This window comes from Schistosoma mansoni, chromosome 1 (genome assembly GCF_000237925.1).
Source record: "Schistosoma mansoni strain Puerto Rico chromosome 1, complete genome".
Classification (NCBI taxonomy): Eukaryota; Metazoa; Platyhelminthes; class Trematoda; order Strigeidida; family Schistosomatidae; genus Schistosoma; species Schistosoma mansoni.
The window spans coordinates 9,133,522-9,151,404 of NC_031495.1; the positions used below are offsets into that span (position 1 = coordinate 9,133,522).

The 17,883-nt window shown below is 32.6% G+C and overlaps 1 protein-coding gene and 1 non-coding gene across 2 annotated transcripts in view; both read left to right on the top strand.

The window, feature by feature from the left end:
* Positions 1 to 1,041: 1,041 nt before the first annotated feature.
* Positions 1,042 to 17,883, top strand: part of Smp_123790 (hypothetical protein) — a gene marked incomplete at both ends in the record, with an annotated part of 54,407 nt that continues 37,565 nt past the window's right edge. The window contains one exon of the mRNA XM_018793170.1: positions 1,042 to 1,216. Within this exon, the coding sequence (XP_018647709.1) occupies positions 1,042 to 1,216 (175 nt within the window). The remainder of the gene's footprint in view (positions 1,217 to 17,883) is intronic.
* Positions 12,326 to 12,394, top strand: Smp_tRNA_01529_Pseudo_CTG.1.1. The gene has a single exon. It is a non-coding gene (tRNA).

Consider the following 17,883-nt stretch of genomic DNA (forward strand, 5'->3'; position numbering starts at 1 on the left):
GTTTCTCCTACACAGTCGTCTAAGTAACCACAGCACATGAATAAAACGTGCAGTGGTAAATAAATCCCTGAAATAAATAGTCATACATGTCCTTGACACTGACCTCATTGTTTTTTAACTGGGCACACCCCGCTTAAAGATGCTGGGTCATTCATCCGTACCAGATGACGATCGAGTATGCCGTGCCACAATTCCCTTGAAATTACCAGGCAGCCTTGGCCAAGGGTCTCTCAATAATATCAATAACTTTCCAAAAAAATTTTCTAACATCCTCATTTCTGAATTGTGGTTTGACCGGGTTAGCATACTTTGATTATAAAAGGTTTACGTGTGAAGCTGCTGTCAAACTTCAAATACCTGTGGGATCTTTAAATGAAAGGGTGATCCAGGTTAAGTATGAACCACGGGTTGTGATTATATTTAAACTAGGAGGTCACAATTCCCGTTCACTTTGAGAAGAGCTCTTCTATCCACAGAGATCATCTATGCTAATGATCTGCAGATCATTATGTTGGGTGACAATCAATAGTTTGATATGCAGTTTGAGGTTCCAATGTTTGTACTGCCTGCATTGTATTTTATTTTTCACTCAGAAAAGGAACCAGTTGTATTTCAGCAACAATCCGATTTATAAAGTGACAGAATGAAAAATCTGGCCTCTTGGAATAATTTTTGATTGCGAATCAAATACTGAAAAGTCACATATATAACCATCCTTTGTGCATTTGTAGGAGATATCAATCCCTATACAAACACTCGCATATAGTTTGAGAACTGTTTATCCTCGAGTAGCATATGCAACAGTGTTCTGGATTCGTTAGGAGACATAAAACTTTGCAAAAGTATTTGAGGGGAAGGAATAAATTTCTTAGCTGTACCACGGATATCGAATAACCTTGGCACTTGGTTTTGTTTATTCCTGTCGATCTTTTGACCTTTGAAAAACAATCAAAATGTTGCACTTTCAACACACATACTTGAAAACGTGATATAATTGATGTCAATGAACTTTAGCTGTATAAATCTAGTTTGGTTATAAATATGACCCGCTCTTTATTTTTAAGAAACTATGAGTCTCTGATTTTCGTTGTTATTGTGTCGATACTTCTCAAAACATGTGCTACGAACCTTACAAAAGAGAGATGTCAACGTGCTGTACAAGAAGCTCTTTCCATGGGATTAAGTTTTCCGCAGCCTGAAAAATTACCAATGTTTTGTAAGTCATACAGTTAAATTCTTTGTCATATATCTAATTTTCGTCATTCGATATGACAAACATACGTATTATAATTATTTCTGATTTGCAAGAGATTTCGACTAAGAAAATTTTCAAAAGACCGAGATGTTTATTCATGAACAACAACGCGGTTTTCAGATTTAAAGCACCTCTTAAACCATAAGTCATCAATCAACTTGAAAAATAGTCCAATGATTCTAGCTGGTGTGTATGATCTAGAATGTATTCACTGTGTTTGACAAAATGTTCGTATGATACTGTATTCCGATCACTTTGTTGTTTTTTTATTCAGCAAACAAAATTTATTGAAATAGTATCCGCTTTTATATCACTTCTTAGCTCTCGCTTGGATTTAGATTGAAAAATATGAACTTGTCAATGAATATAATTTAATCAAACAAGGCTTACGGAGAAAACAAAATGTCTGGTATAATATCTGTCATTGATTGCTGAAGTGTTCTGTTCGACCTTTCGATGATGTGTGCTTTTGAATGTAAATTGTCTTATATATGAGTTGGTCACACGAATTGAACAGCCAATGTGCCTGTTTAGATTTAGAAATATTGCTCATGTAAGCACAACCAATAGTGTTTAGATAACTTTCCGGTAAACTTTCATTTTACAGTGCTGATCACACAAGTATGATTGAGTCGACTTTGATTGAAATTTAAGTAACAGAACATCATTTGTACATTGTACTTTAAGTGTATATGTAGGCGATACCACTCCCATACTTTGTCTGAAAAATAGCTTACGCTTTACAAACAAGAGTGAACGTCTGAAATTTGTTCGTAGCTTTTATTTCCCCTATATGTTTAAGTGTGTTCAATCAAAATAAACTGAACTGCTTAATCAAAAGCATGTACAGCTGACTGATGTTGGCTTCATTATCATGCATTCCTGGATCAGTTACCACGGTATAACTAGGTTGGTTATGTGTGGACATTCGTCTACTTCCAGACCAACTTTATCGCTGACTAAAATTCAGTTAATTTTATTCATCGCATGCTTTCAATTTCTATTTCGTTAAATTAGGTACATTTTGAGGAACAACAAACAACAACGTCTAGCCACAAATAGGCTTTTATTTTAATCAAGTTACTGGTTCCCTTTTCTCCCTTATCTAGATATGACAAACACGCTTCTTTAAAGTTTAAGACTGTCAAACGCATCAAAAATGATAAAATACCACTGTAAAATCCAGACAATCATGCCTCAAAATATATACAAATATGTGGCGAATTATTTTGAGTGTCTTTTAATATCAGTTAATTAAAAGTGCTAAAGATATGTTTTCCTAGGTGAGTGAGATATATCTTAATTTACGGCCAATAATTATCTGTGCTCACTAAACCAATATACCACTCTAAAAATGTTAAATCTACATACGACTATGACTTTGTAAATAATTTTGCAACAAGGCAATATAATGGCGAGTTTGTTTACATATGAAATCTAACCTGATCAAATTTAGATGACATCTTCCAAAATATAACACCTGACGTTTATTAGCTCTTATAGACCCTGCTAAAATGGACACAGATTTAACGTTTTATTTGAGAGCAGAAATCTTATTTCTGGTCATTACATAGTACCGGATCAATAAATGTTTTTAATAACTAGAATTAATAACCATAAATGGGGTAAAATCTCCTTGTTTATTTTAAAAACATTTTGTAACAAAATTAAATTTTCATACATTAATAGATAAAGAACTTTTGTCAACATAGAAGTTGTGTGAATTCCAAAAGTTGCTTTACAAATCTATCTTTGTTGTTCATAGACATATCTTGGTAACAATATAAATGCCTTTGAGCATGAAATGATTATTACTTTTTAATTTATCACTGTTGTTCAGCCCATCAAAAATAAAACTTATTTGTATCTGTATGTAGTCCGTAGAACTTATGTTGATCCGTAGTATATTCAGTAACGATAAGTAAAAGACGGTCTTTAAAATTCATGTCTTTCAATAGTCTATGTTTTGAATCGCTCTTAATTATTTCGTAGTCTACGCCACAGACGGATGTTTGTTGGACAATCCCTAACAATCAAGAAGGACTGTACAGCTGCTTCGTTTTGGTATGAGACTTCTCAGCGATTTATATCCAGGACTTTATCAGGAATCTAACTCAAAACCCTCAGCACTTATATTGAGCACTTAACTCTTAGATCACAGAGTCACGTTATTTTTATTCTTGTGCTTCATGCTTCATACGTTGTTTATTTATTTTAAAGGACAATTCCGCATACTGCTAGAGTTATGTTTCATTACCAGTTATTTTAACGGTTTATTTCAACGAATCAGTCCCGCGAACACATGATTACGTTGCATTGTTGTGTGTAAGCCGTCGAATAATATTATTATCATATTAATATCATTTTAATGTCTGAAACGTAAGTTAATATTGAAAACAATTCATTACACCTATATAATGGTAATATAAAAAGGCAATCTTTAAATTGAAATTAACTGTTTTCTTGCTGAGAAATGATATATATATTTAGGAATTTACCACATATATGCGATATAATGTTTGTTACGCGCGGATTCAAACATGTGGCACTGTTATCTAAAATATTTTAAAACAGGTGTATACTAGACTTCAAATTTAAAGTGCACAAAAGTGTTACGTGTAAAGGTTAACAGATTGGTTGGGGTTACATAAGTGGTTACGTCTGCTAAAAATCTGTATGACCCAAGTTCAAATCCCACTGAAAACATCAGTCACCCAAAGATCTCAGGTATGCCTTCCAGAATAGTGCCAACTAACATGATACCTAGGTCAAAAGTTGCCCACTGACGTTTTTTGACCGCCTAGCATCAAAACGTATTACAAGTAATTTTGAATAACTTAGAATAATGGATAGAATTCGGTTGGGATCGCGAAATAAATAGAAACGATATCTGTTGCCGCTGAATAATTAGTCGTTATAGGGTGAGTTGTGTTTGATTGCTAACATTAATGGTTAATCTCACAATAAATTTTTCCTAAATCGAAACTTGTTAAGAGGATATAAATCCAACCCCATTAAGAATGATGCTACATAATAAAATTAAAATTTGGTCATAATTACTTTGTTCATTAAAATTCAACAATCTCCACGACTCTATTACTTACTTACTTAATCCCGTTATTTCTCGCGAGGCATAGGCCGGCGAAAAAATTCTCCAATCCCTTCTGCACTGTGATCTTCTTTTCGATTGCTGCCAAGTGCTGTTCATTCTTTTGATGTATACTTCCGATTCCTGTGCAGCGTGTTCTTTAATCTACCTTTTCCTCTTTGGTCCTGAGGATTTGAATTTAGGGCTTGGTTTGTGATGTAATCGTATATTGAAACTTTAATTATCATTCAATGTTATAATGAAAATGTAATTTCTAAACTTAATTTTTCCCTTTTATGCTTGCCTTATGTTTCAACTCGATAAATCAATCTATCCCATTAATTTACAAGTTAAACATCTTGAATATACTCCGTGAATTTTTGTTAATGACATCAGTTCGTTATATTCACAACTAAACCATCAGTACACTAACCTGCTTGATAACTTTCAGTTTGTATCAGTCATGTTTTATATTCCTTTCAGTGGATCAAAGAGAAACTGTTTTCCGTCGACTTTTTTAAAGTTTTTTTAATATTTTAGTGGTCAAAAGTGCAGAAGAGAATCCTAGTTAAAGGCAATGTTCTCTATCTCTAGCAAAGGTTGTTTTTTATCAGTTGGCTGCATCAATTGTTTGTGTTTTCTTCCGTTGGTAGTTTTGAAATCTAGATACTGCTTTTCTTTATGTACGTTCCTTCATTGTTCCTGATATTGTCTGATTGACACACTGACAGTAATTGTGAAAATTTAAACGTGTCACAGAGTGAGCATAGTTGAACAAAAAAGAGAAATCAATGATTCGTTGAATATAATTCTATTCATTTTAGTTACGAAAGTAGACTTCTTCAGTTTGTAAGTATTTATATGTATATCACCAATACTATTGAAATAGATTATGTATAATGGTAAGCTAGCTAATATTGTTTTAAACTGATGAATTTATTCCTTCATAGTATCACGAACGCTAGATTTACGGCAGAAATATATTTAGAGTTACTCATTTGATTTGCTTAGTAATTTTAGTACATTGATTTGCAGGAATATTACTTATTTGTTTTAAAGATTAAAACGGATCGAGGATAATTTTTACATCATGAAACTGATGCCATCTAAATAATCACTGAACATTACGAAGCAACAGAGAGCTGTTTGTTTGTCGTTTGAGACGGTCCAACGGTGTGGTTACATCGGAGTGAACCCAGAACTTCCTAGCCCAGAGGCTACCGTATTGTCTGGAACTTACTCTGTTCTGATTTCCGATTTCAGTCAATTTGTGTTATATTTACTTTTATCACTTTGACACCAAACTTGGGACATGGGTCACTGACCAGACATGACCAAATAACTCTATCATAGCTGATCCTTTCCAATTGTTGTCAACTGCTACCCATATTTTTGATGTTTATCTTCTATTCCCAACCCCGCGTTTTCTTTGGTCCTCATCTTTTCCTAACTCCATGATGATTCTGTATTAGGGCTTGCCTTGCTATGCGATTTAATAGTTTCCGTGGTGTATCCTATACATTCATATTGTTTTTTCTTAATTTCCTCCTCAGCTGGTAGCTGGTTTACTCCCTGCAAAAGCACTTTATTACCGATGGTTTCTAGACAATGTATCCAGATAACTTTTCTTGGACAAACTTTTATTGTCTTAGTTATGATAGCAACAGCAAAACACCCATACTTAAGTTATTTTTCTTTTGTCGAAGTTGTATCGAATGATCTTCACTCACTCCAAATAGAGCTATGTTGTATCCTTTCATTTCCTCCGCTATATGAATGATTGTCCTCGTATTCTATATTGTTCAGTCATCTCATATACTCATATTAATCGTTTTTTCGGTTGTCATAAAGGGCATCAATCTAGAGAATTCCGAACAATATCAGGTTTCTTTGTGAAGTGTCAATACTCTTTTATATGAAGAGTCTTTAACTTTCAGAAGGTAATTCAAATAGTTTTCGCCTCTGTAACGAGTTTGCTAACCCTTTATTTAACTCTCCTCCTTTACCTGAGATTAAAATAGGCAGTAATCCTGGAGAGCTTTAATCAGAGTTACTGTGCAGCATAGAGCATTTCTTATACATGGTTAAAAAAATGGATATTTTGTATTTCTCAATGTGAGCTATTGAAGAAACTAAATATTGCACAAAACAAAAGTCAAGTAGTTTCAAGTTTTTGATGGTCCTCCAGTTGTTATCATTATATCATTATCGTTACATTAAGTCTGCAGAAAGTGAAATCACTTTTACAGATTCGAATGAACCCAATAAACATTTACTCATCTCTGATACAATGTTTGTACCTAGTAAATATTATCTTCAAGAAAGATGTATCACTTTCAACTCAGTTAAGTGCTCTGACGCGAGACTGGTAGGTCCTGAGTTCGAACCTCGCTCGCGAGGCGGGATCGTGTATGCGCACTGCTGAGGAGTCCCATAACGGGAGGAAACGGCCGTCCAGTGCTTCCAGGTTTTCCATAGTGGTCTCGCTTCAATTGACTCATGATTTCAACTTTGAAGAAAGAAGATGCATTAGTCACCGTATAATATTACTAACTGTGTATAAACAATAAGTTATCAATTCAATACAAAGTTATGAGTCAAAAGTTTAAAAAAAGTGTAACTCATCAACACATAAAATATCCTTTAGTTTCCACATAAAAACAGTTTTGTAAACAGTAATAAATTAAATGAAATGGTAAAGTTCCGTTAGATATAATGTAAAACTGTCAAATATTTAACAAGGAATCCATTGTGAATGATCAATTGGATTTGATTAGATTTTTTTTTGTTTTTTTTCCTTTAAAAAAATAGTTTTTTTTCCCAAATTTTTGTTGGCATGGTTTCAATTTATCAAATGTTCAATGACATAATATATTTACTCAATTTTTTTAAAAAAATAAAAAAAATTATTTTTTAAATTTTTTTATGCAATCCATTTCAATTGATGAAATGGCCAGTAGTTTCTTTTTTGTGTATTTTTTATAATGAAAAAAATTGGTTGAAGATGAAAACAATCACCAATAAGTTAGTAATTCTTATCAACTTAAACTATTGACTAATGATGAATGGATTTTTGTCTGAATATATTAAAATTTTATGATTAAAAGAAAGGAAAAAATAAAAGAATGATAAATTGAAGAGAAAGAAAAAAGAAGAAGAATTCACCTTTAAGTGTAGAACGAATACTATTGTTGTTGAAGTTTTAGATCCGTTTTCACAAAAAATCTTATCTAGAACTCTAGGAAATACCTCTTGAAGCCAGTCATTAGTGAGTATATGATTATTATCTGAAGGGGGTGTTTGTGGAGATTTTAGTAATTTCATAGTTGAAAATTTGATTTTAATAGTTGAGATCGTGAATCGATTGAGGCTAGACTACCATGGAAAATCTGGAAGCACTGGACGGCCGTCTTGTCCTATTGTGAAACTTCTCAGCAGTGCGCATCCACGATCCCGCCTCGCGAGATTCGAAACCAGGACCTATAGGTCTCGTGAGCCAACGCTTAACATCTAGCATCTCAACTATTAAAATTACTATAACATTCACAAAAACCCTTTATGATATGAAATGTTTGTTGTTAAGAGATATGACTGATTAAAATCATTTATATATTATTTATTGCTACATTTCCAAACAGCGTTTTATTAGTAATTGATATACTTGAATGAATAGAATAGTTAAAATATACTCAAAGATTCAATTTGAGATTCTTCTGTTCAATTGAGTTTAAGTCCGTTGTGAAACTGAATATCATTTAGTATTTGATATCCATGAAAGAATTTATTGACAATATATACCTGTTCAAACGTTTCCATCAATCAATTGACGTTCTTACATGATATCATGGTGTTAAGGCCTAGTCATTCTTGGTGTCTTACTTATTTATGATATCTAAATTATCGTTGGCTGAAATACTTGTTAACATCAGCTTTCATTTCTATTCGAAACTTTATGCATAATTTGAACATGATAATGCTAGAGGTGGCTTGTGGAGGTTACTTAGTTTCATAGTTTACTCTGCTACTATAAGTTAAGTAGTCGTCCAGAGTTAGAAAAAACTTCATGAAATAGTTGTTCAGTCAGTTAGTTACTCAGTCAGATATAACGTATAACCTGGAACATATGTATACCAACAGAAGTTGCCATACCCTATTAACACAGTGAGATGAAATGGACAGGACAAATCTCAGAGTAGTAGAGGTAATAATAGTATGTGGAGTAATAGAAAAGATAAGGTATTAAAGATGAGGCTGAAGATAGTATAAATTAAAGAAACAGAAAGTGTGAAAATGAAATTATGAGGAATTTCGAAACTTAAATAAAGATAATAATTGAATGAACCTGGGTTAATGTGAAAAATTCCTAACCATATCACCTAAAGTCTTTAACCATTGGTTACAATGGTCGAAAGGACATCAATCAAACAGTTCGCACCTATCTAAATTACCCATTCAAAAAATCCATTTCTTGATTGATTAATGCCATGTTTTGATTTGGTCTGCTTTAACTTACCTTTGCCTTACTCCTACACGATTCATCATCGCTTATCGAGATGATCAGTGGATGCTCATATGTAATGTATATCCTAACGACTTCATTCAGTATAAATTTTCCATACTTACCTAGTACTCTGCATCTAACTACGGAATCTCAAACTCGATGATGGCAGATTATACAAGCAGTGGTTTGAAGATACTTATTGTCAAATACTAGCAACCTACTAATATCTCCGAAATGTAAAGGTCACATTTGTTCAGTCCTTTTTTGATTTTCACTCGCTATTAGCCCTCAATGAAACTTATTAGAATCAAACTTGATAGATTTTATTTTAATAAATAATAAGTTATACAAGAAGGGGATTTTGTGGAGATTTTAGTGATTTTTATAAAGTTGAAATCATGGGTCAATTGAAGCTAGACCACCATGAAAAACCTGTAAGCACTGGACGGCCATTTCGTCCTATTGTGAGACTTCTCAGCAGTGCTCATCCACGATCCCTCCTCTCGATATCCAAACCCAAAACCTATCAGTCTCGCGCGCGAGCAGTTAACCACTAAACCACTGAGGAGTCCCACAATAGGCCGAAACGACCATCCAGTGCTTCCAGGTTTTCCATGGTGGTCTAGCTTTAATTGACTCATGATTTCAACTATATAAAAATCAGGTATACAGTTTATTAAATCAAGTACAGGTTATGTAATCGACTTTCAGTAATGTGATTATTTGTGACCAAAAACAGTAGATTATGGGTTTCAGCTTATAAATTACCTCGTAAAAGTCAAGTGTTTTACTCAAGAAGACAACTCTTCACAATCATATATACATATATGATTGGAAAAGAGCATTAGTACATTTACATATCATTCAAGGAATGAGTTTATTTATTGAATTGTAAGAAAGAAAATACATGAATGTACATTGAACTTAATTAAGATCACTGAATTTAAGTGTTCTGTTTATGATTTATAAAATTTCATTTTATTATAAACTAAATTGTTTAAATTTTTTTTCCCTCTATTTTTTTGAACTTTTATATTGAATATTTATATTTTTTTCAATTTATTGTACCGAGTTGGAAAAAAAATATCAAATTGATTGTTTTAATTTTACTTTTTTTTTTTAGTTTACTTTTTTTGTTAAAATCAAAATTCAACGATAGTGAATAAATGAATGAATGAGCAGTTTTTAAACTTATATAATATCCCTTCTTCTATACATAAAAGTTTGTTTCATTATAAAAAAAAGAATCATTTAAAGAATTCAATCTATAAAATATGTAAAACTTGTAGTAATCGAGTGAGAACATGCAAGTACTTTTACATGCAAAGGTACTTTTTTTAAAAAAAAAAAAATAGAGGGAAGAAATCGATGCACAGGATGTATTTTTTGTTTATTAAAATGTAATTGTAACGAGAACGAGTTATAATCTTGAATGATTAAGTAACTAGTGATTCAGTAGTAATCAAAATTATGGTTATTTAATGTTCATTGGTGATTGTTTATTTCATAGTTGAAAGTGTGAGTCAATTTAAGCTAGACCACCAAGGAAAACCTAGAAGCACTCGAAGGCCTTTTCGTCCTATTATGGAACTCCTCAGCAGTGCGCATACGCGATCCCGCCTCGCGAACGAGATTCGAACCCAGGACCTACCAGTCTTGCGCACGAGTGCTTACCCACTAGATCACTGAGCCCGCATCTGATGGTGTTAATGTCTTACTTCAACCAATCCATGAAGTTTGAGCAATCGTTCACCAATTGTCTTCAGAGTGTTGATATCTCACAACAGACCTGGTTGAACTCCACTGGTTACTGCTTCTCACTAGAACTCCAGGAAATATCTCATGGAGCCAGTCACTAGTGAGCACATGATCATTATCAGAAGGGGTTTGGTGGAGATTTTAGTACTTTTATAGAGTTGAGATCATGAGTCAATTGAAGCTGGACCACCATGGAAAAAATTATTTATTTACCTGTAAAATTAAAATCTTGCTAATAGCCGTGATTTCCTGATATTGAGTGTACTATATTCTATTGTTAGATGGTTAAAGGCGATTCAGAGGTGCCCGAATGAGTTAGTGATTATATCATTGACTCTTACATTGACTAACACGACTTCGGATCTTATAATAGAGTATAAGTTCCCCTAAATCTCCTTATATGTCTTGATAACAAGTATCAATTAGTATGAGACTTCCATGATTTCCTGCTGTTTAAATCAGATCATTTAAAAGATAAATAAATATGATGTAATTGAAAGTTAATAAGACTAAACTTCGCATTCTATTTTGATTAATAGAACTGGATTAACCTTAATTATTAGTTAGCATATTGTTGATTACTGCTTAGTGTTATACTAGTATAGATAAAACGGCACATATTCAATTCGTATTTGAATTCTTACAACTCACTACTTAGAACTAAACGATATATTGAATATATAACGTTCTTCTTAAAATGACCATTTTCTTATAACCGAACAAAATGTCGGATAATTTATTCAAGAAGTTACTATTAATGTTAACAGAAAGCTAGCAAGATAATTATCAAGTAAGACAAATAAATTTAAACTAAGAAAATATTGATGATAGTTATTCATTATTGAACTGTCATGATTCCTAGGAAAATTTATCGCAAGTAGATTGTTTTTTTTCTTTAAACTTTCAAATAGAAAGTGTTTATCACTGGTTAAAATCTACAATAGACTTTATAAAACAATATGAACAGATATATGCTTTAAATGTAGCAAGCTATATAGAAATAGATTGATAAGTTTAAATCGCAAACTGATTGTAGATAGACTACCATTAAACACTAGGAAACACTGGACCGCTGTTTTGTCCTGATATGGAATTCAGTAGTAAACATCCACTACTACACATAGGGAATCGAACTCAGAATATTCAGTCTTATGTGTGAACCTTAAACCTCTGAACTGTTGAGCTAGCATTCAATGGCGTACATGTATAAATTCAATCAAAAATTATATAATAACAAATGAACCTTGTGTGCAAATCTAAAGTTAAAAAAATCCGCAGAATAACATTTCAACGGTTTAGATTGCTACAAACAGTATTAAACTTATCTTTACTTTTTATCAAAGCACACTCTTAAAAAGTAGATTTTTAAGCGAAGATAGAGAGTGGTTAACAGTGGAATCTAACACACTCATTTTTGTTTACTATTTTTAAATAGTAACCTGAATGAACCTTTTTTTCAATGTAAATGTTCACTGTAGGACTGATTACAAAATCGAGACGATCCGCTCAAGATGTATATAACCCTAAAAGAGAGGGTTCAATCATAGCCTTTGATACCAACAGCGAGCAGATTTAAACATTTACATTTATTGTGATCACTTAAACAATTGGATACCAATTAGAGACTGACCAGTTGCAGTCCTAAGCATCAATGGAAAGATTCAAACAAACAATACTAAATGAGTTTAAACTTCACCCCATTACACAAGCAAGTGGCTGTCAGCACTCAGTGGCCGAGTGGATAACGCGATGGCGTCTGAAGCGAAAGGTACTGGGTTCGAGTCACAGAGTGAACATCAACTCTGTGATGCAGATACATCTAGCTGACGAGTCCCAAATAGGACGAAACGCGCGTCCTGGATTTCACTGCTAGCCACTATCCATCTTTGCTTACAATTGGTTTACCTAGAACTAATAACTTAAAGTAAGAAGAATTACTGTAAATCTTGTAGTATACAACAGAATAACAAGTCTGAAACTAATATTAAGAACTCTGATTCATTTGTCTGTCTTATTTATAATACAGTCTGAAAAGAGATTTAATTAGTTACAAAACGTAACTACAGTGTTGCCAATTTTTTTTCCTAAAAAAAGGAAAGTAAGTTCAAGGAATTACTTTGCAATAAATATCATCTTAAAGGTGGCTGAGATCACTTTATTGTTAGGAGAAAAAAACAAACTATTTTTTCACAAATTTTCCCAAACTAGGTAATTATTTTATAGGAAACTTTTCATGATTTATGTCCTATATATGTATATGTGTATATGATGTCGTCTATTATTTTACCCCTCATATAATTTTGTATCGGGTTTCTAGTTTCTACATATCCTTACACAACTGTAAGGATAGTTACAATGATTAGCAAACTGTGGGTTTTATTTTGTTTGAAATGAATAATCTTAGATTAAGTCATTTATTTTTAAACTAGACAACGATTATGACTATTGCTATTACTACTACTACTACTACTACTGCGACTACTACTGCTGCTACTACTACTACTACTACTACTACTACTACTGCGACTACGACTACGACTACTATCATTGAGATTACGAGTGGATTTTTTGTCTAAAACAAAAACAAAAAGATAATTTATATATATATATATACAAAAGTATTGAAACATTGAACTGTTTGATAATCCCCATGTATTACATGTATTATGTGTATATTTTTTGTCTCCAAGTAAAATGTATGTCAAAGGGTAGTTTACAGTGTATCATTGTACAATTATTTACTACCATCTTTTATTTCTTCTTAAATTTAAACGGTTTAACTTGTAGGTATATTGCTCATATTTTGTTAGTATAGTTACGGCTTTTTTTGACTTTTTTGTTTCAATGTAGACATTAGGAACATATATATATGAATAACCGCTGAATTTTTGAAGTATTTCAGGGATTATTATACTAACGTAAGATTTTGATTGTTTGTTTTTCTACATACTTGCTTTCTTTTTAACTGTTATTCTTCATGACTTCCATTTAAGTAAGAGAATTGTCTTCATATCTTTACCTGCTTCATGAATTCGCATGTATATAGTCATACACAAATACGTGTATACATGGATATAAAAACGTATTTACTTATCTGTAAGTATCATATTTACAGAGAGAGAGAAAGAGAGAAGTGAAAGGTCTAGGGATGGATAATATATGATACTTGGTTGATATTTTCAAAACCAGTCGGCCATTCATCGTGAGGATTATGTTTTCCATGTTGATGTATTGCACTGTATATATGGGGTTATACTAACTTTCCCTCTTTTTAATAATCTTTATTTAACTAACTAAATGTATATTTGAAAATGAAGAAAGTAGTTTTAAATTTTTGGCAAGCAAACCTAAATGTTTCATCTTTTTTTTTCTCACTGTGCTATATATTATGATTTGGAAAATCTTATTATGAACCAAGTAATGTCAAACATAATTAAAGAGATATCCACTTTCTATTGGCATTTTGTTAGTTTTTAAAAAAAGTGGAGTAGTAGTATTGAATGAACATTACAGTAGTAAGTAAATGATGTCGAAATGTACTAATGAAATTTAGTTAGGTTTAATAGAATAAGAAATGTTGATTATAGGCAGCTAATATCTATACGTCACTTTAAGATATTGGTGTTTCATTGAAAATTAACAAAAGAAAGTCTGATCTATCGCATTTTGATACGATGATCTAAGTATGTTGTTTTTAGCATACCGCTAAAGCCAATGCAATCCAAATCCAAAAGCCTAACCTTTGTACTCAAAAGAAGTTTCTATAGCCCATCTCTATGCTTTAACGATAGATATAGGTCGTTCACGTGAGCAAGTTTACCTTTAGGAATTTCCCAAAGTTCTTGTTCATCTGAGTGTTATTATGTTATTTCAGGATTTGCCTCTTAAATCTTGAACTACATATTCAAACTACTATTACCATTGAACTGCTTATCAATTAGATTATCAGCTATATGATTAATCTCGCAACTACATATTCAAATTCATATTACGTAACTGTTGTTTATACTGGACTTCCTACTGTTGCCTATCTGTAAACCGGAAATCTCAATTCGTTCATTTATTAAATAATTCCTTTGAATATTCATCACTTTACCCACACCATCCTCCGATCGTTTTGTTAAGCATTCATAAGGGAAATAGAAATAACGAGAGCAAAAGATTTAAGATTCACCACATCAAATGAGCCGGTGACTATCTGGATGTAATGACTAAGTCGAAAACGCGTTAAGTGTTTGAAACGATGAAGATTAGTTTTGAGTTCTTGCAAGGAAATCAAAAGTGAGTTGCGTGCTCATCCAGCTGACGAGCCTATAATACGACAAAACACGCGTCCTGATAGTCACTATACAATCCTTCCTAAAGTGCTTATCACTTCAGGATAATATCTAGACAGTTTACATAAGACTCACATATGCCAAAATATACTGACCCATTGAAACCCATTACGTTAACGCGAAGATTCAAACACCTGATACAGGTAAACTGTTATCTGGGAGTTTCTAGATTTTAATCGTTTGTAATAAAAGCTAATCTTAAAACTGAGTAATGATTAAAAACCACCCGTCATACTGACAAACGTTTGTGTGCTAGAGTAAAAACGTACAATAATTCACATTGCTTGTATCCCACAAGTCTGTGTCTTATTGGCAAATGAGAAATAGCGGAAAGTAAACTAAATGCACTGATATTTGACGTCCCAGAATTTACTGAGTCACATTTGATAACTTCTTTAGAAGCCAATTGTTCTAATATAATGGATACAAATTTTAGAAATGAAGGAAAGATGACATTGAATAAGTAGCGGTATGTAGTATTCACCAATGCTCTTGACAATTAGCAATCAGTGTAATTTTTGTTCAAATCTTACAACTTATATGAAGTTTAAAATAGGGACTTGTTTCAGCTGCTTTTTCACGTTTAAATTAACGCCTGTATTGTAATTAAAAGTCTGCAGTTTGAATGCTTTCGAAATGACAGAAGATAATTTTATCTATACATCGATCACGATGTTACTGGTAAAGACGAGTTCTTGAAATCTAAACTAGCTTATTATTAACTTTCAGTAATATCAATTATTCAACATAAAAGAAATAATTTAAATGTATCGAGATTGTCATTTTTATTTTAACTCCATGTGGGGCTGTATAAACTGCTTGGGGCTTTCAGACTCGAATAAAATAGTAATCTGGCAACTAGTTGTTTCCCAATACTTCTTCACCTATGTTCAGTCTGCGTTAATCTGTCACATTTGTAAAAATCGAATGAATCTTTCTAATGAAGAAGTACAAGAGTTTTAAAAAACTGTCTCTATGTATAGTATGCATTACAAATGTATCAAAATGGGACTCAAATAGAATCAGTGTGAAAATTTGCTTACAATTGATCAACAAAATGGATTTAAAATAGTAGTTGGAGGTAGTCAACAAGAAACGCTGGGCCCTAGATTTCTTACTGTTTGACCCTACTCATTAGTAAGGTGTACCTGAAATCTTGAGAAATCTTGACAGATTCAGTCCCATGTTACCCAGCTTCATAGTCAGAGATGTCAACATCTTACCTCTTAGCATAGTAGATGCAATGTTGAATCACTTACATTAGTAGACACATTACAACTTGGCCGATAGAGTTCAATCGGGACTAAGAATAAGTGGAAATACATGATATTTGTAATCATCCACTGATCAGTCAGTTGTAAATGAAATAGATTACTTGGTCGAAAGAAATCATATTATATCTATTGATTTAATTATTTTATAATTTTAACATGTAGGTCTACCAACATCTTTTGTGATGAATTACGAAACTCCTAAATGATTTATGTTATTAACACTCACATGTATCTGCTTTTAAGATTTTCCAGCAACTACAAACAACCTACTGGCATTTTCATTTAATTAAATAATAGCTTTTCGTATTAATTTTTATAACTGTTCAATATACAATTTATTTTTTATACATTCTTCTTGTCTTTGATAAGTAATGTATGTTTATAACAGCTAGGAATGTTTTTAGTACAAAGAAACAGTTTGATACAAAAATCAGTGTGCATTCATTGTTGTGTAAACAATAGTAGGAAAGTTTTTACCATTGTGTTCCTTCACTTTTTGTCGTTATTAGTTGTCTCACACTATTCGAACATGTCTATTTTATTGGATTTTAGTGAAGTTACATTTTCTGAGATGGATACTTTAATCATGTAGCTTTCATTGTCGGCATTAACTTCAAGTGGAAGTGAGCTATTCAAATTGTTCCACGTATAACTAACAGATTATTCTGTCTATCTTCATTTTGATTTGTTTTCGTTGACTTTCATCCTGTTATTATCTGTATAAACTAGAATGAAGGTCTTTAGAACAAGTCTCTAGTACTATGGAACAAGACTGATGTATCTGTATTGTGAGTTGAATTAAATGCTGGTTACTCCTATTAGTAAAACTGTTTATTTTGACTTAAAACTAACTGCTACCTGCTACATTTGCAAAAGGAACAAGACTCCTTTACCATATCAAGGAAGAAAATAAGAGTTCAAAACACTGATTTATTTGCTGATTTCTAATTACAATACGTCTTCAGCAATACTAATAACAGTAAATATATATTATTTCAGCAAATGTTTTTATGTAAAACTCTTATTATTTATTTATTTAAACACATAAATATTGGTACAAAGGGGCACCAGATATATATGCGCCACACCAATCTTATTTGATTTATGTGAGGACTGTGACACTGCCCATGTGCCCAAACTGAAGCAGGTGGTTTTCTTAGCGAACAAACACGGAGCCTTTGACCTAAAGATCTGATCCACAAGGAAGTGGAGCATCGTGAGGAGATGCAGTAACCGGTGACCAACGATTGATTCATACACCATTCGTTCCCTCAGGATACTGGAGCCCATGTGCACCATTGGTTTGGAATCAGGATTTTCCGACTCCCTTAGGTAGACCCTCCATGTCTACCAACCCGGTTTAAAGCGCCGGACATTCGCTTTTCGTCCTCTCAGTTTCGTAAACAACACCCACGCCACGGGAAGGCAGTGAGTAGTACTTCCCTGGCAGAGGCTATACACTCTAGTTTGTAGGGAAAGGAAAAGAGTCTTTAACTGAGCGGACGTACAGTTGTTAAAATAATAAAACAAAATAGCACCATATGACATATATGCCTGTTATTAAGAGCTTATTAAATGACGTATCAGGATCACATTGAAATCTGATCTGATTTATTTGGGAGTGATAATAAAGATTAACATTAGAAAAAATTAAACGATAAATAAAATGT